The sequence below is a fragment of the Sciurus carolinensis genome, chromosome 7 (genome assembly GCF_902686445.1).
Source record: "Sciurus carolinensis chromosome 7, mSciCar1.2, whole genome shotgun sequence".
Lineage (NCBI taxonomy): Eukaryota > Metazoa > Chordata > Mammalia > Rodentia > Sciuridae > Sciurus > Sciurus carolinensis.
The window spans coordinates 29,981,001-30,006,691 of record NC_062219.1 but is presented as its reverse complement, the minus strand read 5'-3'; the positions used below and the strand labels follow the sequence as shown (position 1 = coordinate 30,006,691).

Below are 25,691 nucleotides of genomic sequence, written 5' to 3'. Positions count from 1 at the left end.
CATGAAGCTCTGGGTTGGATCATCACCACTGCAACACACAAAATTAAAAAACAAACAAACAAACTAAACAACTTATGGATTGTATAGAATTAAAACAGTGTTAATATATTAGGAGCTATCATTTCCTAACCCAAATGGAAAAGCATAACAAAAAAAAGATAAGTAATATCTTAACTATTATGCATGACACTTAGTTCCTAATTCATAGAGTAATTCTTTGATCATTAAGTCACTGCTATAAATATAAATACCATTATTTCTCATGGGTTCATGTGAACTTGGTTCTATTACTTCATCATTTAATTAACCTGGGAATCTACAATCAGCCTACAGGGTGAAAGAGAAAACTGTGTCAGGCTTTACTTTCCTTAGTTCCTGAATGTACAAACAAAATTAAGAATGTAAACACAGATGACACAGGGAAGCCTACAGGAATAAAATGAATTTTGGAAGTATGTAAAATAATCCAATGATGGAGTATATGATTCAAATATATTAAAAATAAATTTCTTAATTGCTAATCTGTATTTCTTAATATTAAAGAGTAAAACTTACATAATGTCATGTCTACTTTTTTGCATACTTACTAAAAGATAACTGAAACACATACAGCCAAGTAATTTTTATGATTATGCCAATGACTAATTTCTGATAAACCAGTTTTTTCTGGAGCATCATATATTAAGTAATCAACCATGTTATGTCAATCAGTTGTGTGGATTTATTACAAATAGAAAATAGAGTTAAATTTTCTAGTGAGGCAATTATTAATCATCAATAAAGTTCAAATAAAGTTTAATATAGTCTTTATTTTCTTAAAAAAGGTATCACTGAAAGTTTTTTCACAACAGGAAATAGTGAATTGAATGAAGAACTCTAAAACTTACTGTATAGATAGAATAAGAACATTATATTGAAGGAAAGGTAAGGTACTCAAGTTTTATCATCTTAAGAATCTTTCAACTGGAAATCAGAAACTTATGTATAATTCATAAAAATATACTTAGAGATTAAAAGGGAAATATAGTTGTTTTCCTTTTATAATATATATTTTTAACTATAGTAAGTGATTAAGTACTTTCATTGTCTGGTAGTAACAGAAGAGGGATTAAAAAATAAGATTTCACTTTTATAATAATAAAACAAAGTAAGAGAAATAAAGCATTATGGCATTCTTTTACTGACATACAATATTCACTGTAAATAATACTAATGTATGAAATAGCACTCATTTTTAAAAAAAAAGCTTAAACTGATTTGCATAAAGATTTACACTACTTTGCCAAAACTATAAGCTATTTTAAGGTAAGGTAAAAAAAAAAATCGGTAAAAATACTCTATCTTATTTTCCTATATCTTTGCAAAAATTACAAAGTTTTTCTTCATTATTTGGAAAACATGACATTAATTTCCTTGCAGGGACATAACTTTTGGCCAAAAAGAGAATATAAGAGTCTTCTACAATAGTGCTTTGTGTCACTGTAACCAGCACGATTCTGTAGTTTCTTACAGTTTTAACAATGCAGAAAAGAAGCTGCCTTACCGTTGGAGGTGAATCTACTTGATGGTTACAAGGCCTTCTTTCTATGCTGATAATCCCTATGGAAAGAAAAGAATTGTGAATATTGGGTTATTATGCCTCTTCATTTTATTTTGAAAACATTTATATCAGTAAGACATGCCTCATACAGTTTACAAGAAAAAGGCCTCACTCAGCTGGCAGGATCCTTTCAAGTTATATCATGAATTCTTTGGTCAGGAACAGTTGGTGAGTTAAGCTAAGACACCCTACTTAAGGTTAGCTAAGACAGTTTCCCCATTCAAGTGGCCTCCAGCAATAGTGGCAGATGTGCCATATCTTGCTTCCAGCTCAAAATTACACCATTATCTGGACTCTGCTGCATTTCCTCCATGAAAGGTTTATTTCTGACTTGAGGTCATCAAGTTTCATAATAAAATATCATAAAGGCCATGAAAGGAATCACTGCTTCCTTATTTTCTCAAAAGAATAAATAAATCTATTTGAATTTCTCTTTGATCTGACTTCCTACTATGACATATTCTATTATTTATTCAACCACCACGGAGTATCTGAGGAAAAAGAAAGTTCCCTGATTCTCTCCTTTAAAATGATAACACTGATGGCTAATCTTGAGAAATATCCTTTTATCATGTATGGATTTATCTTTTTGTTCTCAAGGTCCTCTACTACATTTCTTTGTAATAAGCAGCCTTCAAGAATATAACACACTGTATCTCATTTGTAAGATACTGGTTCAAAGTCAAGCTCAAGTTAAAAATGAACACAGGCACTGGTCTCATTTAGTTTCCAATCTCTGTCCATCAGCAAACTTACAAGAGTGAGGATATTAGAATAGTTTAACACTAAAGACCTGTTAGAAGTGAGAACTACAATGTCTGTTAATAGTAATTAGCAAAATTCCTAGTTCAAACAAAGTATTAGTTCCTTTCTTTCACAAGCATTTAACATGAAGTATGAAAAGGGATTAAACGAGATCAACACAAGCAATTGCTTTTTACAACTTGAAAGAATATATTCAAAATGAACAATGCACCATGAACCATTTTTTAAAAATACAGTTTTTGTTTCATTTAAAAATTTCTTTAAATTTTTATTGTTAGTGAAGTATAGTACTTTATAATACTAGCTACCTTCATCCAATCAACAAATATTTAGTAAGAGGCTCCCTGGCACTCAGTGCTAAAAGATTAATAAATTATGATTGAGTCCAATAAAACAGAGATATCCTGTTTTGAAAAAATACTGGGATACTGGGTTCTGTCTTAAGTGTAATAAGTCTTTAAGGTAAGTTTAAGGTAGTTTTAATGCAAAGATTTAAATCATGGAGGAACACTGGTTTTGAGTGAAAAGCTTAAAAAAAAGACAAGTAAAACATTAGAAAATATTAGATAACATTCAAATAGTGCAGTTTTTTTTTTTTTTTTTCAAATGTTGGGGATAGAACCCAGGGCTCCATACGTGCTAATCACATGCCCTACCACTGAGCTACATCCCCAGACCCAAGATCCAAGTAATGAAGATTCTTGTTCGAACATTTTAATAATACAGAGGTACACAGAACAAATGGTGAAATTCCCACTTCCCCAGCCCTGATGTCTGCAACCCTCCTAGTTGTAACCACTGAGTGCAGTCTGGCACAAGATGCTTTCAAATGAGAGGGCTCACACCATGGGGTTCAGGAATTAGCAACATCTACATGTGTGTTCTCACTATTGTAACCTGACTGCTATAAAACTGACCTAAGCTGATTATGAATTTTAAAATTCTTCTCCAATTAGAAAGTAACTTTAGTTGGAAATAAAAAGTAACTTTAAATGACAAAACAAAACCCCAAAATCAATATCCTCGGCTTATATAATCCCAAGGATAAAAACTACATATTTTAGCTTAATTTGCAAGATAAGAATATTGGAAACTTGAATTTTTAAAAAGTGGTTACCCAAAGTTATAATCTTAGTTTTAATTTAGATTGCAAATGGAAATAATACTGTTGGGAAATAAAATATTTTTATCCAAAGTTGCAGTAAAAAAAATAAACAAATTGGAATAAGCTTGGGGAAAATGTCCCCAAAATAGCTTCCCATTTTAAGTAAAATTTACTTAAAAATCTGCATTTGTATCTCATTTCACTTTTATTAAAATATAACAATATTGCAAAAATTCATATTAAGTAGTTTACTATAATGGTCAATTTTATGTGTCAACCTGACTAGACCATGGTACCCAGATATTTGATCAAACATGATTCTGGATATTTTGTTTTTGGATGGGATTAATATTTAAATCAGTACACCCTAAGAAAGTAGATGGACCTCCATTATGTAAGTGGACCTCATCCAGTCATTTGAAGGTCTTAGAAAATCACTGACCTCTCCTGGGAGGGAATTCTGCAGACAGACTGCCTTTGAACTTGAACTATAATTCCTTCCTGGCCTGCAGATTTTGGACTTGCTAGCTTCCATTATTCCTTAAAGTAAATCCATCTGTGTGTGTGTGTGTGTGTGTGTGTGTGTATACACACATATTCATATATACACATACACACACATCCTATTGGTTGTTTCTCAAAAGAACATTATTTTCTGGGAAACATGAAATAAATGAACACAACTGAGTTTATATTGTACAATACAAATACATATGTTCATTAAAATACTAATTGTGCAGGAATATAGTTAAAATATCCAAGTTGTCATGGAATATTTTAAATTTAGAAAACTTTCAAATGAACTTAAGATTACAGAATATCTATAGAATAAAGAAAAAACATTTAAATAAATAAAAATCAATCTGCCAAGACATATTACTGCTGTACTGTCCAGCCTGAGAATCTCTGCCTTTCAATGTTTGGACGATTTACATTTATAATAATTAATGGTATGGCTTTAAATTTACCTAATCTTGCTATTCTTTTTTATGTTTTCAGTACTGGGGATGGGACCCGGGTGGGGGTCGGGGGGAGGATTTACCATTAAGTTACATTCCTAGTCTCTAAAATTTTTTTATTTTGACACAGGTTCCCACCAAGTTTCTGAGGCTGACCTCAAACTTGGAATCCTCCTGCCTTGGCTTCCCAGGTAGCTGGGATTACAGGTGAGCACCACTGCACCCAGTTGCCATCTTACTATTTTACTGCATTTTATTTCTATTCTTTTTGAATAATTCAATGTTTACTATTCTATTTTATATCCCCTAATGGATTTTTAGCTATACGACTTCATAGTTTTAATGATTAATCTATAGATAACACATATACCCTTAATTTATTACAGTATACTTTGAATTAGGATTTTCCACTTAAAGGATAATACAAGCACCTTAAACCAGTATTCCTACATTTACTCCACCACCCTTTATTCACTGCTTCTTATACTTCTATGTTACAAATGTGACAATATATTGTCAGTCTACTTATTTTAAAGTTAAGTCTTTCAGAGAATTTCAAAGAATACAGTCTTTTATGTTTGCCAATATTTGTCCTCTCTAGTGTTTTTCATTCCCTCCTGCAGGTTCAGGCTTTCAAATGAGATGATTTTGCTTCAGACTGATGAACCTTTGGTTGAATCTCTTGTAGTGAAAAATGTGGTTACGGCTTTTTTCCTGAGGTCTTTGGTGGATATTCCCTTAGGAAGGATGTTCTTGATGTGTAATGAAATCTAGGGTTGACAGTTATTTTCTTTCAGAAAGTGATTTCATTCCATTTTCTTCTTATGAGAAGGCAGGCATGATTCTTATTATTTCCCTCAATGTGCATTCCTTTCCCTCTGGCTGCTTTTGCAATTTTCTCTTTATGTTTCATTTTCTTCATTTTAATTAAGATATGCCTAGATGTCATTTTACATGTATGTATGCATGCATGTATGTATTTATGTGTGTGTGTAAATATTTATCTCCTTCTTGGGATTTGCTTAGCTTTTAATATCTAGAGGTTAAAAATCATTTATTAGAGTTAGAAAACTCCTAGCCCATTATTTCTTCAAATATTTTTAAAACTCATTTCCTCTATTGTCCTGAAAATCCTATTACACATTAGTCCATTTTACAAGGACACACAGATCTCATACTCTCTTTCTTCCTCCCAGGGCTCCCTAAACCCTGTGCTTCAATTTGGATAATTCTCATGATTTCAATTGTCTGGTCCCAGAATTCAGTGATCCTTTCTTTTAATGAGTCCTATCTGTTAATAGACCAATCTAATGAATTTTCATGTAATCCATCATACTCTTCAGGTCTAGAATTTCCACTAGACTCTTTGGGGGATTTCCATTTCTCTACTGAAATTCTCAATCTTGTCATTCATTTTGACCATGTTTCCTCATAAATTATTCAATATATGCATCAATTATTTTAAAAGTTTTATCTGTTAATTCCAACATTTCCATCATCTATGGGATTCCTTTCATTGATTGTACTTTCTCTTGATTGTGGGCACTTATTTCTGCTTTATTCACAAGCCTCATAAGTTCTGACTATAGGTTAGAACTGTTTGACATATCATCAGTAGAGAATGAAATTTAAAAATCTCTCCTCAGGAAGGGGTCACCATTCTCTCTTTCAGAAAAATATGGTGAAAGGTGGATTTCTTTATTCAAATCAGGAGTTGGCTTAGGTTGGGGTGGGCTGTTATTACTATAGCTAACTTTAGTAAACCTATTATTTGAAGTATTCCAGAAATAAGTTATTCCTCCTAGGAGGACTATGGTACTTAAACTCATAGAGATCATGAGAACCCTGCCTTTCTCCCAGTTCCTGGAGTTACTGCTTATGCCACAAAAGTCCTCTGGGGGAGAAATGGCGGGTGAAGAAGACTGATTCACATTTGGGATCTTTCAGATTCCAATCTACTGTGGTGGCCCACATGGTCCTCAGCTCACTTCTCACTCTCCTGGCAGTTATCCTGCCTACGGAGGCTTGCTCTTCTGTTGTGATTCTATCTCTGTAAATGCTCCAACGCATTAAAGTGACAGCTGGCCTTTACTCCTTTATGGAGTAGGGCTCAATTCTCTTTGTAATTTATTTTATTTAGACTTCTTTGTATCCACATCTATGATAACACTTCTAAGCCACAAACCCTTCAGACCCTTTTGTGTGCATGATTTTATTCATTTCCATAAATAGAGTATACAATCCAAATGTCCAAAACACAGAAGGCCCTTAAGAGTTGACTCAAATATTAACTGAATGAATGCATCCCCTCCTATGCCATACCCACCAGATCCATAAGCTATAATGCAGTGTTAAGTGTGAGCAGCAGTAGTCATTTAGTCATCAGAATGCTTGAGGATGTGCTGGCTATGTGAGGTTTTCCCAATATTATGGTCAGAGTGATTATCATTACCAACCTTGTATACAATAACTAGACACTAAACTCTGCTTCCATTTAGTTATATTGCTGTTGCTATTTTTGTCTCTTTCTTTGTTTTTGGTCAATTTAGTACATTCTTTTTTTCTTTGCCTATGATTGGATTTGTTTTTATTTTTTTACCTGTGTTTCAGTTCTGCTATTGGTTACCTTCCTGACCCTAACAGTAATAAATACATTTATTAACTATCTATCCTAGGACAGGGATATAAATTGGATAGGCTTGTTTCTGTTTTTGGCACAGCTCAAATCTCCATCAGTACAGTTGGTAACGCGAAAACATGAGGAGGCAAAGAAAATGAACAACTCTCTTTAAGGGATTTTAGTAACATGAAAAAGACCAAATAAATGAGAACTGGTAATACCACGGATGTCAATGTGAGAAAAAGAGTTATCTATTAAACCAAAATGAAGCAAACAAAAATGAAGAATTAAGAATTTTAAGATAGGTAATTAAACAACAAAGAGGACCCCATTTTAAAGAAAGAAAATAGTGGCTTTCAGAAATTAGAAGGTAGCTAACATTTTCAAGGTCACACAAGTAAGGAGCAGCAGTACTATGACTGAAACTCAAGTTTCAATGTTGGGAGAAATCCTAGTTCTTGGCTGGCAGCAGTGAACATCTCAAAAGTGTAAGGAAAACTTGTGGAGAGGAGCGTTTCCACCTAGGAAAGCACACAACTGCCCCAAATTGACTCAGAGTTACCAAGGGAACCCGTATAGGAACCTGGTGGTCTGATCCCCCATGACACACTGTGATTGGGCAAGAAACATATAAAACGTATAGCTGTTCCCAAAATAAACAAGTTTGCAAGCTGCTCGCCACAAGCTTGCTTCCACCCAACTCCTGGAGTCTGGGTCTTGACTGTGCAACATCTGGTGCCCAACGTGCATCGACTACGCACACACCTCGGGATTGGCGAGTCCCCCGATTCAGTAAGGGCCTCTGTGTGTTTTGTGTGCTGACGGTCCTGTGAGGGTGAGCACAGGACCCCTCTTCCCCCTTTCTTCCTTGTATTGTCCTGATCCCCAAGAATAGGTACACACCGCTGCTTGTATGGGGCGCCTTTCTGCCTGCAGCCCCACTTTCACTTCCGGTTCTCCTAGCAAATTCACATAGGGATTCATCTTTCCAGAATTCGGAACCACATCTCCCTCTGTGGAGATTTCTACCGGAGACATGGTGTGGGTATATGGCCGTAACCTAATGACCCACGGAAGTCCCCCACTAAACACAAGACATTGGATCCTAAACACCTCTTTGTATGTCGGAAGATAGGCTCCCTTTGTCCTCCCACTGGTCCCCTATCTTAGGCTTAGGGACACTCATTGCAGGTTACCTCACAGTCCTTCTCTTTGTCCTTGAGAGATTCATTTACTCCAATCCACAACTCAACACCACCCTTTCATGTAGTTCCATTCCATAACAACGGGAAATCTGTCCCCCCCTCCCCTCAGCGAGCACAACTTGTTGCCTTAAAGGCACTTCTCTCGCAACACGGGCTTAATGTGAAACCAAAAGATCTCAACTGTTTTTGGGACAAATCGGTAATCACTGCACCATGGATCAGCCCTGAAAACATTTGGGACCCCCAATTTGGATGAGGGTTCTTTACTGACAAGAAAGTGACCTTTCAGGCCTCCACTTCAAGCGTTGTAACTTCTGAGGATGAGGTGGAGGAAACTGATAATAACAAAGGCCTCCCGCCTTCTGCTTTTCCCCCCTGTACCCTTAGAATGAATTGCCATCTCGGCTCCCTCTGGACGTGAAGCTGGGAGATTTAAAAGGGTCTTCTTTCTCTCCTAAGAATCCATTTGCAGCATACCCTGTCAATTTGGGCCCTGATGAGGGTGAAAGGCCTTGGATCCCCACCCCACTCCCAGCCCTAGCCCTCCTTAGGAAGGCATCACAAGATTCTGGTCCTGACTTCCCTTACTTTGAAGAAGCTTAACCAATGGTCTGCTAATTTTCAAACTCCCTTTGATTGGCTTAATGTTCTTAAAGCCTGTTTAACTTGCCCGCAATTTTTGAAACGGAAAGCCTCCTATGAGAAGGAAGCAGAACAGATAGCATGTAATAATTTGGCATACAATATCCCCTTAATGTTGGACATCCTTACAGGGTGTGGTGCTTATGTTAGCCCACAAGCTCAATCGTAAATTGGTAACCTTATGTTTTTTGACCAAGTCAAACATTTGGCTATGAAGGAGAAATATCCAAAGGCCATTACAGAGCTCCTAAACTTCTTAGCTGATAGGAATATAAGACATCAAAGAAATCAACTCAAAATGGATCAAGGACCTCAGAATCAGACCAGAGACCCTGCATCTTATAGAAGAAAAAGTAGGTCCAAATCTTCAACATGTCGGCGTAGGATCAGAACTCCTTAACAGGACTCCCATAGCACAAGAAATAAAAGCAAGAATGAATAACTGGGATAGATTCAAACTAAAAAGCTTTCTCTCAGCAAAGGAAACTATCAGCAATGTGAAGAGAGAGCCTACAGAGTGGGAGAAAATCTTTGCCACTCATACTTCAGATAGAGCACTAATTTCCAGAATATACAAAGAACTCAAAAAACTCTACACGAAGAATACAAATAACCCAATCAACAAATGGGCTAAGGAAATGAACAGACACTTCACAGAAGAAGATGTACAAGTAATCAACAGATATATGAGAAAATGTTCAACATCCCTAGTAATTAGGGAAATGCAAATCAAAACTACCCTAAGATTTCATCTCACCCCAATTAGAATGGCGATTATCAAGAATACAAGCAACAATAGGTGTTGGCGAGGATGTGGGGAAAAAGGTACACTCATACATTGCTGATGGGGCTGTAAATTAATGCAGCCACTCTGGAATGCAGAGTGGAGATACCAAGAAAACTTGGAATGGAACCACCATTTGACCCAGCTGTCCCACTCCTCGGCCTATACCCAAAGGACTTAAAATCAGCATACTACAGAGATACAGCCACATCAATGTTCATTGCTGCTCAATTCACAATAGCCAGACTGTGGAACCAACCTAGATGCCCAGATAAAGAAACTGTGGTATATATACACAATGGAATATTACTCAGCCATAAAGAAGAATAAAATTATGGCATTTGCTGGCAAATGGATGAAATTGGAGAATATGCTAAGTGAGATAATTCAATCTCAAAAAACCAAAGGATGAATGATCTTGCTGATAAGCAGATGATGACACATAATGGTGGGGTGTGAGGGGGGTCAAGAATGGAGGAAGGAGAGACTGTATAGAGGGAAAAGAGGTGTGGGAGGGGTGGGGGGAAGGAAAAAAAAACAACAGAATGAATCAAAAACTATTACCCTATGTAAGTGTATGATTACACAAATGGTATGCCTCTACTTCATGTACTAATAGAGAAACAAGATGTATCCCATTTGTTTACAAAAATAAATTTAAAAAAAAGCTCTCTCAGCCTTTCTTTATTTGTGTTTTGGATATAATGTTAAATTGTGTTTACTAATGTTCAAATACACTCAGGAAACAATATATGTAAACTTAAAATGATATTTAAGGAAGTCAAAGATCAGCATCAGAATTAGAACACTTAAGATTTGTGAAGAGCCCCGCCTTACCCCAGATAAGGTTCTGCCTCCCAGCTTACTGTATGTTAGAGTGGCTCCAAAATAAGCCAGACTTCAGCTTATTTAAAGTTATAGTCAAATGATTGGTTCTTGTTGTAAAATTACTGTGATCTCAAACAGGGGATATAATGTAATCAAAATGCTCAGCCAAAATTCAAGACAGCTATTACGCAAGCTAAATATATTTTTACTCTTGCTAATTTCACTTTGTAAAACTGCTACCTGTTAGTTTTTCAGAGGTACTGCTTCAAGAACACACAACCTAGGTAACTTGTGATAATAAGCCATTACCTACAGAAGAAATAGTACATAGTGGTAACTTCCAGTACTAACACAGATTCCACTTAAAGAAAAGGGTTAATAACTGTAAAGTTATAGACACTGAAGTTAAAGTCCAGTACTCTTACTTTATGACTGGTGAGATTGACTTGCTGGATGGTTAAGATCAAACTTAGAGATTGAGATTAAATACAGAGGCCAAGAAAAACCAGTATTTGGCTCTTGACCTCAGAGTCAGCCTGAATCCAGTGAACAAAAGGACTTCTCTAAGGAGCTTTGCAACTCTGGGTCACACGACCTCCCAATCAGGGAGATTGATGAGACAACTAGAGAATGAAAAGCCAATCAGTGCACCTGTTGCAGAGGAGGGTCATTGAAAAAGGGAGACATTCCTGATGCTTCCAAGGGAAACCATCTCATCAAGGACACCCTACCTAGCAAATGGCACTAAAGGAGCTAAGAAGCTGCTCTCAAGTTCCCCATGAGTGACCCCTGTGGGAACTCAGCTGACTCTTAAGACAGTAACAAGTCAATTTGACCAGCTTGATCTTAAACATCTAGCAAAAGTTAAAACCAAAACATAGCCGTTCTTGGGCATTTAAAAGAAACTTAAAATATACACTTGTGTTAGCCCACTAAAATAAAGAGTGGAAGCTACAAAAGACAGATTCTTAGGCAAATGTGCCTGATAACTATCAAGAGAAAACTGAGAGTTAGAAAATTTTAGTCAGTTTAAGACCTATAGATCTTCCTAAGCTACGCAGGCAGGCTTAGATCTCTGTTTGCTAGTATTATTATCTAGCCCTAAGTAACAGAAATATAGAGATCTCTACTAAACACAGGTCATATAATAAAAGGATATTTTACAAAAATCAGATGACATTAAGTAGTTTAGCTATATTCTCTGGGGACATCAATGACATTAAGAGTCAAATGTTGTGTTCACATTCTTGATAACTTGGACAATGTTAAGGTTCCCAAATACAGGACTTGTCCTCTCCAGCCTTTGTCATGCCTTGCATGGGAAAAACTTCTCAGTTGTTCCACAACCTGGTGATAGATGATTGACTTCTGTCATCTTCATGATATTCATTGACATGCTCCAGATGCTGCAACATTTATTTTGAATTAATCTCATTTAAGCACTCATGTCTTTTGTTTCTCTCTCATAGAAGCACCCACCCCCAGATGACTTTACAACCTGCTCTTCCCCAACAGACTTCTACCATGGACCCCTCGATTGACCTGATTTGTATGCTTTGGTTTACATAACACAATTTTATATCTAGAAAGTTCAAAAGAATCAGGGCTAATACTAACAAAATCAATGAGAAAAAATTTAAAAAGCATAAAATATAATATATAAAATTCAATACTTTACATATTCAAGCAAGTTAGAAGATATGAGAGCACTCATTTAGAGGGGATGAGGATTGAACTTGTGCATACTAGGCAAACACTCTACCATAGAGCCATATCCCCAGCCTGACAGTATTCCATTTACATGAGCAATTTTGAAGATAAAAAATGTGATAAATGTAAGCAATGTGCCAAACAGAATAAAGAAACATTTAATTTTACTGAAATGCACAAAGTAGTCCCTCTGCCTTTTTTTGTGGTACTCAGGTTGGATCCAGGGCCTTGTGCATGCTAGAAACTGAGCTATATCCCAAGCCCTTTTAAATTTTATTCTGATAGGATCTTGCTAAGTTGTCCAGACTGGCCTTGAACTTATGATTCTCTTGCCTCAGTCTCCCAAGTAGCTGGGATTGCAGGCATATGCCACTGTACCTGACTACTAACCATTTTCTTTTGTTGCTCTAACTGTCTCCACATGTGGCACAGGAGAGTTGCTTTATGCCTGTTCTCATGCCCTTTGATATAAAACACTAAGCTTTTGAGCACATAAGTAAGGACTTATAATGTCCTAGGTTCACCCTAAGATTTCCTCATAGAATTGGAATTGTCATTTCTTCAAAGAGCTTTGGTACTATTAACAGATAATGGAATTAAAACCAACACCTGAGGCTGGGGATACAGCTCAGTTCATAGAGTGCTTACCTGTAAAGCACAAGGCCCTGGGTTCAATCCCCAGCACCACAAAACAAAAACAACAAAAAACAAAACAAAAACAAAAACTAACATCTGGGACTTGGGTATACTCAGAGACTTTTTAAGTTATTGCTAAGTCTAAACTTTTCAGTGAACATATCTAGGAAACCAAGTTCTAAAAAAGTCATTGAGCATATTACTTTTATATTTGTATGCTTTGGTTTACATAACAAGGAGACTTTTCATCTATCAATAATAAAGGTTGCAAATATCTTTCACACACTGCCATTTGGCTTTTGACTGTGTAGTGCAAAAGCTTTTTTTTTTTTTTTTTTTTTTTTAAATAGATTTCCCCATTCCTAAGTTTACTGAGGAATTTACCATGTTTTCTTTTAGGATTGGTATAACTTCATTTTTAGCATTTATATCTCTGACCTAATAAGAATTTACTATTCTGGTTTATGTTGTGAGGTATGGATGCTACTATTTTTCAAAATATCTACCTAGTGGTCCCAATACCATGGATAAAAACTCTTCCTTTTCATCTACTAAAATGTATGTGGGTCTTTTTATAAACATTTTTATCTCTTCTACTAATCAACATATTTACTCATTTGTCAACACTGCACTGTTTTAATTACAGAAGATTTTAAAATAAGTATTAATATTATGTTGTGTTTATTCTACTGTTTGCTCTCCTTCCTCTCCCCCTCAGGATTTTCTAGGTATTCTTGCATGCTCTCCTATATGAATTTTAGGATCAATTTGTCTAGTGTTGATGAAAAACACCTTGTTTTAAAATTGGAATCACATTAAATTAATATATTATCTTGGGGGAGAATTGACACTGATGTTACATTGACTTGTCACAGGAGAAGGATGTCTTTCCATCTGTTCAAGACTACTTTTGTAGCTAGGTGTGATGGCACATGCCTGTAATCCAGCGATTTGGGCTGCTGAGGCAGGAGGATCACAAGTTTGAGACCAGCCTGGGTGACTTCAGTAAGACTCTGTTTCAATATAAAAAGGGCTGGGGATTTAACCCAGTGGTGAAGTGCTTTCTTAGCAAACACAAGGCTGGGTTCAAGGCCAAGAACTGATGAAAAAATTTTCAAGAAAAGAATACTAAAGAAGTATAAAAAGTATATGAAAGAAAAAGACTAATAACAGAGAGATGGGAAAGAAGAATAAAAAGCAATCACTGCTTGTTTGAAGAATGCCAGCCAATAAAGTGGAAGAAGGCCAGCATTAGAAAACCATCATTTTTGTATCCCTCCCCACTGTGATAATTAATTCCTGCAAGGATCCTCAATGGATACTGAAACCACTAAGCAAGGATGTTAGGGGACAGGGCAGTCACATGTTCACATGGTCTCAAGGCATTATCCCAGACTACTGAACTATTGCAAAGGGTATATTTTATTTTTACCATCTTAATCAAAGACTGAACTTGGCAACACCAATAGTAGAAACACCTAACATTACATGCCACCTGATATGATGCAAAAAAGAATGTATCACTCATAGTATTATGACCAAGAGTTCAGCCTGCTTATGATGAAATAGGAAGATTCAAACATGGAACATTTTGTAAGAGAATTAGCCCAGTATCAGATTCTTTTAAAAAGTTAATATCATAAAAAAACAAAGATTTTAGATTAATTGAAATTAAATAAGACTAAAATGACATACCAGTCAGTGTAAATGTAAATGTAGATTAGATCTTGGATAAAGTAAGTACACAAAAATTTGCTCAAGACATGTTTTTATAAAATTAGGGAAATCTCAATATGAATTATTGATTAGATGATTTTTCAGAATTATCATTAATTTTTAAGATATGATAATTGTATTGTTCTTATATAGGAAAATATACCTATTTTTACCAGGTGTACGATAAAGTTTTCTGAAAGAAAAGCAAATGTGGTGAATTTAGAAACATCTTTTATTTTTTCAACTTGTGGCTTAAAAAAGTTTTCAACTAAAGTTGTAGAAAAAATATTATAGGCCCTAAATAGACATATAAAGATCATATAGTAGGCATGTAAATCTTCAATGATTTTGAACACTGCATGATCCTGTATATAGGCAAAGCAGGCTTTTTTTCCTGAGAAAATTTCTCATCATTACTTGCAAACAAACAAAACACTCCTTTCCTAACACTGGACTTATCAACCACTTTCCTAAAAATAAGAGAAAGCTCAAAAATTAATACATGAGTGAGCAATTATTATCATATTTTACATGTGTATTGACAATAAATTTACTATATTTATGGTTAAAATATTAATTATCTGGGAAAATTACTATGCCAAATTAAGTATATGAGCTGTATTCTCTCATTAGTTTTTGTTCCTTTACAATTAGGAAAAAATATACTTGAAAGGACAATTTAGTAGTATCCCAATAAATTAATCAATATCCTAGATCTTCCTTCTGAGAAGATCTCCAAGGGATATGCTAGTGTACATGATCTGTGTTTTTGAATCTCAAATATTAGTCAAATATGAAATTCACTGATCCAACAAGTACAGAAAGCTAGCAGATCTTTAATTGAATTTTAAACCAACAATCAAATTCCTATTGTACTCATTTCTATTTTAAAACCAAAAACTGTACACAATTTTTAGTATTGGACTAAATTTCCTCATTAAACTGTACTAGGAGATTGAGTCTGTTCAAACCACATCCTTTGAGACATGCTCTAGATATCTAGTCTGAGGAAAGTCATATGTTTCTAATACAAACTGCCACTCATTTTTTATACTGGAAAGGCCAATAAACTTCAATTCATTGTGTTCAATCATTCAAATATAATTTAGTGTCTGTCTTTAATCCTAATATTAATTATATTTTAACAACCTTATTATACTTGAAATATCACAATTACAAAGAGGATGAAAGGGCACAATATTATAATTGTTTCATTTTTATGAAGATTTGTTACTGCAGTGAAGAACTAAAAACAATGATGTACACTACCACAAGAAGCTTCCTGGATTTTCCTGTTTCCTCAACTTTTTCCCTTACCATCTTTTTGGGTCACAAATATCCAAAGATATCCCTCAATTGTCACTCTCATTAGTTTTTCATCTCTTTATTTCTTTTTACTTAATAACTTCTTCCAACATCTCATTAACATCTGTGTATTCAAATATCACACATATGTCCATGATTCCTTAATTTATACTTATGCTTCAGCCATCATGTGCTTCCTTGCTATTATGATTTGCCATCTGGAATGTTCCCCCAAAAGTTCATGAGTTGAAAGTTGGTCCCCAGTGAAGCAATGTCTGGAGGTGGGGTCTTTAGGAAATAATTTGATCATGAGGGCTCTAGACTCATCAGTGGATTAATTCATTTGATGGATTAATAATGCAAAAAGATAACTGGGAAGTGGGACCAAGGAGGAGGAAGTAGTATACTAGTGGCACACCCTGGAAGGGTTTATCTTTCCCTGCTCTCTTTCTGCCTCCTGGCTGCCATGAACTGAGTATTTCCTCTGCCACACCCTGCAATGGAGCCAGACAACCATGGATTGAATCCTCTGAAACTGTGAGCCAAAATAATTTTTTCCTCTTCTAAGTTGTTCTCAGGTATTTTGATCACACTGATGAAAGACTGACTACATGACACAGGCTCAAAATCAAAGAGGTCAACCAATTATGACGGAGTGCCAAAGTAAATCTTTACTTTTTATAAATTCATTATCTAAGGTATTTTGTCCCAGTAATAGAAAGCTAACACCTTTGCTTCCTTGTTATTTTTTCTATTTTTATTTATTTATTATACTTACTGAATATATGAATGATCTTACATTTCCAGAACCTGAATGTATAAGAATTAAACATTCTTCATATTTCAAAAACAAAACAAAATATGAACAGAGTTAACACAAGACAGGATTTAATGATGAAAAAAAGCAGTTTATTACACTGGTAAGGTAGTAAAAAAATTGGAAGGTGAGAAAACATTATATCCGGACCATTTATTAAAGATATAATTTAAATTCTAGGGAAAAATTATACATTTAAACTTTAAGCATAAACATGATTTGGAAGAAATTTCCCATAACTCAAAATAAAGAAAAGTCAGATTTTAACAATATGCTTATTATGCTATTAACTTTTTTCCTTGTAAAAGTTCAGTGAATGTTCAGCCTATTATGCTGCGAATTTATAACTTTCAAACAACGATGTTTAAAAAGTGTTTCTACTACTTTTAAATCTTGACTTTAAAATACATATTAAAAAGACTGACATGATACAACTTCATGAGGTCACTACTAAATGGAAAAGGAAAATAAAAGAGGAAAACAAGGGACATTCCCCCACAAAAACAAGCTTTGCTGATCGAACTCAGGGCCTTGTGTTTGCGAGGCAAGCACTCTATCAGCTGAACCATCTCCCCAGCCCTTCTTTCTCAAATTTAATAGTCATAAAATGTAAAGGCTTTCATGTTCTATTTTTGCTCAGAACTTGGCTGAGTTCCTGTCACAGAGTAGGTTTTTTATAAACATTGCTTGATGAACTGCAAGAATTAACTTTTTGAAAGTGTAATAAAGTGTTCAGTTTTTAAACTGACGAACATCTTTCATTAGAGTATTTTTATTAAATATAGTATTTCTGGTCCTGCTTTTAAAAAGGATGAAAGTTAGTAAAAAATCATTCTCAATTTTCATTCCTTACAAAATTATAGTGGATATTTTTCAGAGGGGAAAGTTGAGCAAAAAAAGTATATTGAAATTAGGACAATGTTTCACTTTTTACTTATTCAACATTTAAAACAGAAAACCTTTCATATTATTTTTAAAAAATGACCAGTCACTCCACTTAGTCATTTGTCAGTTTCTGTCTTTCTCATCAACTCTGCTCTCACACTAGTAAGTCAAGTTGCTGACTAAGAACACCACAAAGAGTGACTCTTTACATTTTCATTCACTTTTCATTCAAGGAAAAAGGTTCCTGAAAATGTGCATTTAAAATTCTGGAAAATATAAATCAACATTATCTAGACATCTCTATCATTACCAGAAGGTGTGGTTCCTAAACCTAATTTTCATTGTTAGTTGACTATTTGAATAAGTGATGGATATTCATTTCCAGAAAACATTACCAGTAAATTCTATGATATCACATGCTGTTCACTATCCAGACCCAACTGACTAAACCACAAAATGCAAAAGTCTGCACTTCACTTCTCTAAGGGAAACCTTAGGGCTATTATGAGTATAGTCTTAGTAGATTATAACCTAAGCGAGTAAGAATAAGTGAGAACTTAATTTAGATAGTCTTTTTCTCTGAATTTCCAGGGTCTTCTTCTGATCTCTAAATAGACACAAATTAAAATGATTAAATACTAAACTATTTCTTGGCACAGATCTAATTTTTTATAAAGTTACTCTGAGACATGGGGCTTTAGAAAGAAAACGAGAATTATTATTTTTATAATATAGATGATTTTCGTTTTCTTTCCCCTGGCTGGGGTAGGTGACATGAAGAATAGCTTGCTTGTTTTATGTGGTGCCCACTCTAGGCAAAATTAATAAATAAAAATGTTAATTTTTTAAAAAAATCCACCACTTTTTGCAGCATCACAGAATGGCTGAAGTGAACATTGATATTTGGTATGAAAATGTTAATATCAATGGAAAGAACAAGTATAACTAATTAATATGAAGTAAAAACTTGACCTTTTCCTTTAAACTAAATACATTTATTAGAGATGTGGTAAATGTACTGTATAGATATATTGTTTTTATAATACTGAAAAAATAAAAATAAAATACAGTAATGAGGGATGGCTTAAAAATTATACTCATTTTCTTCAAAAGTATGCATTAAGTTTATTATAAGAAAAAGTAACAAAAACCTACATTAAAATTTATGTACTAGAAAAATACAATATTACTTTGCATACCTAATTATATTAAAAGTTGAAAAACTGTCAATTTCAGTTTGAGATGATAAAATAGACTGCATTAAATGTAGTCTTATTCTCAAAGTATTACAAAAAACAATGGTTATGTCTGGTCAAAATAATTTAGTTATTTTATAACTAATCCTCTCACCTCACCTTTTGGTACCAGGTTTGAATCCAGGGATGCTTAAACACTGAGTCACATCCCCAGTCCCCCTTTTTAAAATATTTTATTTTGAGATAGGATCTTGCTAAGTTGTTTAGAGCCTCACTAAACTGATGAGGCTGGCTCTGAACTCCAGATCCTCCTGCTTTAGCATCCTGAGCCATTGGGATAATAGGCATGCGCCACCACACCCAGCTTCACCTCACTTTTGGTAGCCATATGAGATTTTGATTTTTCCTTTTGTTCTTACCTTTGAAAAAGCTTATTACTGGCAGTTTCCTTTATCCTGGAGGAAGTAAATTATAAAACATTGGCTGCTTTCATTATGATATAAATTATGTTCTGATACAGTAGTCAAAACCTTCAGTCACCTACTGCAAAATTATATAATAAAAATCACCTTTGTCAAAGAAATATTTTACTTGGTATTCCTAAATGTTATATTTTGAAATAATATATATATATGTGTATGGACCAGAGAAATATGGATTTTAACATAAAACATTCACCAGGTTTAATTTTAAGAACACAGTGTTTTCACTTTCTAACACGGAGTAGGACATTTGACAAATTTAAAATAAAGGTTCAATGATTAAAGTAATCCTGAATATCGCCATAAAGATACAAACTTTTATTAATCCCTAATGTACCTGAAGTCAAGTGTATTTGCATATTTAAAAATTTTCACTTGTAATAAATATTTTTCTATCATCTGCTCCCAAATGACAAATCACTGACAAAATAACTTGCTCATAATCATAGAAAAAGTAAGAGAAAACACATCTAAATTCAGGAATTTTTGATCTCTTCACTAAGTTGTACCAGACTCTCATGTGTTGACTTGAAATTTCTAGAATCCCAACATGAATCAACTGACAAATTGATTTTAATAACATCTTCAGAATCATGACAGGGAAATACCATAAAAATCTTCAACATTACATTCAAGGAAGTTTTTATTATTAAAGATTTGCTTATATTCAATTAAAACAACTATTACTTTCCCAACAACTGTTACTTTCCCTACTTAGCCACAAATAGTTTTTAATTTTAAATTAAACTAAGTTAAATTAAAAATTTGGTTCCTAAGTCATACTTGCTATATTTTATGTACTCAACAATCACATGATACTGGAGACTACTGTAATATACTGTGCACACCTAGAGTTCAGAAAAGAGATCTGAGTTGAATATAAAACATTTGAGAATCATCAGAATATGAGTTTTATTTAAAGTCATGTAATCTCCAAGGATGTGAGCATATGCAGGGAATAAAATAGTCAAACTGCAGTGGAACAACCTAGTAAAGACATGAGAGAAAAGAGGAAGAATCAGCAAAAGAGAATAAAAAGGAGTGACTAATGAGATAAGAAAACCAAGAGAGTGTGGTATCCCAGAAACCAAGCATTAAGAAGTGACTAAATGTGTCAATTGCTGCTGATAGGTCAAGTAAGATAAGGATGAAGAATTGACCATTGGAATTAGCAATGTGAAGGTCACCACTGAGCTTGAGAAAAACAGATCAGAGATTTCAATAAATTTATAAAAGAGGAAAAGTGATTAGAAACATCTGTTTGGAAACATTACAAGGAGGAGGTGCTGCAGTAGATTTAGAGGCTAGCTGACGGTAAAAGCCGTGAATATGTAACTAGCATATTTGACAAAGGGCAAACAAACAGAAAGCCAGGGGCAGCAACTCAAAGCTCATATATGAAACACACAGAATGAAAACTCAAAAATGGAGTCTGCCCAATATTAACCTAAGGTCAAAAAAAAGATTAAAAAAATCAGTGGAATTGTTTCTAAAAATAACATTGAATAAACCATTTGGGAAGAGTGAAAGTGTCTCAAGTTGATATGCTACCGGTTTTTCTCATCTGGCAATTATCCTGACAAGCCTGACAGGTGGATCCATTCATCTTGCCTGAATGGAAATACAAGCAGCCAGTTATTTGTCCTGATCACATGTACAAACTTCTAAGACATTCCGCTTGGGTGAACAAAATAGTGAGATCATGGAGCTATTCACACAACAGAAAAACACAGTATTTGCACCCAGTCCTTCATCTTTAAAAATGACATCAGATATATAAAGAAAAACCACTGGAATAAAATAAAAACTGATGGAAAAAAAACTGAACACAGAGGAAACATCAATTCGGGGAACAGAACTTTGAAAGAGTTAAAAAGATATGAAATCCACAAAACATCAATACTAGAAAAAAGGGAACAAAGAAGACATGAAAGAGACTATAAACAGAAAAGGGGCAACTGGTGAATTGGAACAAAGAAATGGGAGGAGTCTGAGACAGACTAGTTAGAAAAAGGAAGAGAGAAGGAGGCAAAGATGAACCCAAAGTTTCTTTTTGAAAGAGTGGTAATGTGCTGGGCATTGGTGGTATAAGCTGCTGAGTGACTCAGGAGGCTGAGGCAGGAGGATTGCAAGTTCAAGGCCAGCGTGAAAGCCAGCCTCAGCAATTTAGCAAAACCCAAAACAATTTAGTGAGACTGTCTCAAAATAAAAACTACAAAGTGCTGGGGATGCAGCACAGTGGTAAATTGACCCTGGGTTCAAGCCCCAGTACCAAAAAAAAAAGTGGTAATGTTATTCCCAGAAATAAAACTGAAGAGTAAAAAAGAGAGGTTTCTTTCAGGAACCTCAAGTTCACTCATGGCAATGATTAGATTTCTGTGACACACATGACAAAAGTGATTAGTTTATATTATCTTGCTATGTACATTTAAAGTTGAATATTTTCTAAGATTAGATTTTATATTTAGAGTTTTTATAATAGCTCTGTTCCATTTGCCTAAATCCAAAATTTTTTTAAAAAAAGTAAATATAAATAATTTTATAAATCTTCAAAATACAAATAAGACAATTAAGAAGTTATTAATACATCAACAAAAAGTTTTGGAAAAGGTAAACATCAGAATATCTATATGAATTCAATGATTTAGGTCATATTTAGGCTATGTTAGGATTAAATTATATAGCTTGCAGAGTCATTAAATCAGTAAGATCTCATTTTGAGAATTTCTTAGTTTATGATATTCAGTTGCTTGATTTTTATTTTTCATTCATTAATACACCACTGGGCAAATGCTACAGTGCACTGACAACTAAATTTAAAAGGATCTTAAAAGACATATACCAACACACAAAGGAATGAGGCTAAAATTTAAAGTACCTTTTCTTTAAAGAAAACCTTAGAAGATGGAAAGATCTCCCATGTTCCTGGACAGGCAGAATTAATATTGTCAAAATGGCCATACTACCTAAAGTGCTATACAGATTCAATGCAATTCCAATTAAAATCCCAATGATGTACCTTGCAGAAATAGAGCAAGCAATTATGAAATTCATCTGGAAGAATAAAAAACCTAGAATAGCTAAAGCAATCCTAAGTAGCAAGAACGAAGCAGGGGCAATATCAGATCTTCAACTCTACTACAGAGCAATAGTAACAAAAACGGCATGGTATTGGTACCAAAATAGACAGGTAGATCAATGGTACAGAATAAAGGACATGGACACAAACCCAAATAAATACAATTTTCTCATACTAGACAAAGGGTCCAAAAATATGCAATGGAGAAAAGATAGCCTCTTCAACAAATGGTGCTGGGAAAACTGGAAAACCATATGCAACAGAATGAAATTAAACCCCTATCTCTCACCCTACACAAAACTCAACTCAAAATGGATCAAGGACCTCGGAATCAGACCAGAGACCCTGCATCTTATAGAAGAAAAAGTAGGTACTAATCTTCAACTTGTTGGCTTAGGATCAGACTTCCTTAACAGGACTCCCATAGCACAAGAAATAAAAGCAAGAATCAACAACTGGGATAGATTCAAACTAAAAAGCTTTCTCTCAGCAAAGGAAACTATCAACAATGTGAAGAGAGAGCCTACAGAGTGGGAGAATATCTTTGCCAACCATACTTCAGACAGAGCACTAATTTCCAGAATCTATAAAGAACTCAAAAAACTCTACACGAAGAATACAAATAACCCGATCAACAAATGGGCTAAGGAAATGAACAGACACTTCACAGAAGAAGATGTACAAGCAATCAACAGATATATGAAAAAATGTTCAACATCCCTAGTAATAAGGGAAATGCAAATCAAAACTACCCTAAGATTTCATCTCACCCCAATTAGAATGGCGATTATCAAGAACAAAAGCAACAATAGGTGTTGGCGAGGATGTGGTGAAAAAGGAACACTCATACATTGCTGGTGGGGTTGCAAATTAGTGCAGCCACTCTGGAAAGCAGTATGGAGATTCCTCAGAAAGCTTGGAATGGAAACACCATTTGACCCAGCTATCCCACTCCTTGGCCTATACCCAAAGGACTTAAAATCAGCATACTACAGAGATACAGCCACATCAATGTTCATTGCTGCTCAATTCACCATAGCCAGATTGTGGAACCAACCTAGATGCCCTTCAGTTGATGAATGGATAAAGAAACTGTGGCATATATATACAATGGAATATTACTCTGCAATGAAGAATGATAAAATTATGGCATTTGCAGGCAAATGGATGAAATTGAAGAATATCATGCTAAGTGAGATAAGCCAATCTCAAAAAACTAAAGGACGAATGATCTCGCTGATAAGCGGATGAGGACATATAATGGGGGGTGGGAGGGGTTAGCATTAGGTTTAGGGTTAGGTTTAGGGTTAGGGATAAGGAGTGTGGTAAGAATGAAGGAAAGAAGGACTGTATAGAGGGAAAAGAGGGGTGGGAAGGGTAGGGGGGAAGGGAAAAAATAGTGAATCAAACATCATAGCCCTATGTAAACGTATGATTACACAAATGGTATGCCTTGACTCCATGTACAAATAGAGAAACAACATGTATCCCATTTGTATACAACAATAATAAAAATAAAAAAAAACCAAAAAATGCAAAAAAAATAAATAAATAAAGTACCTTTTCTATTTTGAACAGATTAAGGGTGAAAATTGTAAGGTTGGAACCATATGACACCATACAGACATCAAAGAAAACAGTTTCCTACAAAAAAAATGGCTAATAGTGGGCAGATTCTAGATTATTTGAATCTGCTGATTTCAACAAGGAGTAAAGTTTGCACTCATATTCTCCCCAGAAGATGGGCAGAGAAATTTAACACCTGTTATAATCAATGCATTAGTACTAAATGCATATCTCTGTGGATGGAGAACCATCAATTCATTAATATTTATTAGCTGATGAAATATTTTTAAATTAGGAAATTATATGTGCATAGAATATAGTGTAAATTATATATATATTGTTTAAAAACACCTAATTTAGATAACATTATGAAAAAATATAGGGACTTCTATTATGAATGAAGGATAAGTTTTAATAATTAATACTTTAATAGATTAACTTGGATTACTGCAGAATTAGTATAATACCATACTGATTACTCAAATGCATCTTTAAACTATTGATCCAACATCAGTTTTAGAGAGTCCAAGTATGAAAACAACAACAGCAAATTCTAGCAAATGAAGTCTTATTTGTGAAAGAGGAAAGTAAAATAGTCATGTGTTAAAGGAAAATTCCAAGCAAGGAAGGTTTAGCCAGTAAACAGAAAAATCCAAATATGAAATTAGACTCATTTCTAGGACTATTCTGTTGATGGGTGGTTAGAGAAAGGATATGGAATGTCCTTTCTGTGAATCGGCTTTGGAAGTAATTCTTGATCTTTGGGAGATGAGATGGACAACAGGATTAAGATGGTTAAGTCAGTCTGAACAGCTATGTGACATATATACATTTTATCCTGTCTTCATTTTTATCATTAAGCAACTATTACTTAACTCATGCTACAGAAATAAAAGATAAGAGTAACAACCTATATTGATTTGCTTAATCATTTAAAAAGTGATTTCACATTCCTTGTTAGCCTTTGTAAAAAGCAGTCAAATTTGGCATAACAACATCCATTTTATATGTGAAAAACTTCATAAGTTGTTCCTACCCCCCAGCCTTAGAGCCCCTCTCTTTTTAATAGGGAGTCCTCTTTTTAAAAACTCAATTCAGAAATCACTGAGTCTTTAAATTCTTTCTTATCTTCCCAGACCCCTGAGCCTGAGTTAGGCTCTTCATGTTGTGCTATGAATGTCTGCTTGTCAACTTCTAATAAAAAACTGCTGACTCTTGAGGGCAGGGTTTGTAATTTTTAATCTGAACAACCAGCACCAGCACACTGCCTGACCTATCATAAGTTATTTAGGAGTTGAATAAATTGAGTAGCTGGCTGGGTGATAAAGGAGAATTAGAAATTTGACATTAATTCCTAATCTGATGTTCACTTCTGCATATCAATACTTCAATTAATGAACAAATATTATCAAAATATTTCTGATTAAATAAGTATCCTTCCTCCTATTTTGATTTTTTTAAAACTATAGAATCGTTAGCAGAGAAACTACAGGTTGCAAAATGGAATTGTATGAAGTACCTTAAAGTTTTCTGATGCTTCTTGCTGCATGGTTTTAGAGGCAGTCATATCCTGAGGGAAACCAAGGCTAGCAAAGGGAGTTCTGTGTTACTTTGGTTGTTTCTCAGCTTTGGAAAAAAAAGATTGTCCCCCAACCAAACACATAACTCTCACACAAATTTTGACCTATTATTTTAACTATCTGAAGGTCCCAACGTTATCACATTTCATGGGTTAAGGCTGGTACTTCTGTGGAAAGTTAAAGTTTCAAAAGTGAAGTGTATTCTGGGGGA

At 34.5% G+C, this 25,691-nt stretch overlaps 1 protein-coding gene across 11 annotated transcripts in view; it reads right to left on the bottom strand.

Annotated features, from left to right (window-relative positions):
- Window positions 1-25,691, bottom strand: part of Ahi1 (Abelson helper integration site 1) — a 185,378-nt gene that overhangs the window by 59,630 nt on the left and 100,057 nt on the right. For all 11 annotated transcript variants that reach the window (XR_007109403.1, XR_007109404.1, XM_047557598.1 and 8 more), the window contains one exon: window positions 1,544-1,599. Coding sequence is in view for 9 of the 11 variants with exons in the window: in XM_047557598.1 (XP_047413554.1) it covers window positions 1,544-1,599 (56 nt within the window). In the remaining 2 variants the exon portion in view is untranslated. The remainder of the gene's footprint in view (window positions 1-1,543; window positions 1,600-25,691) is intronic.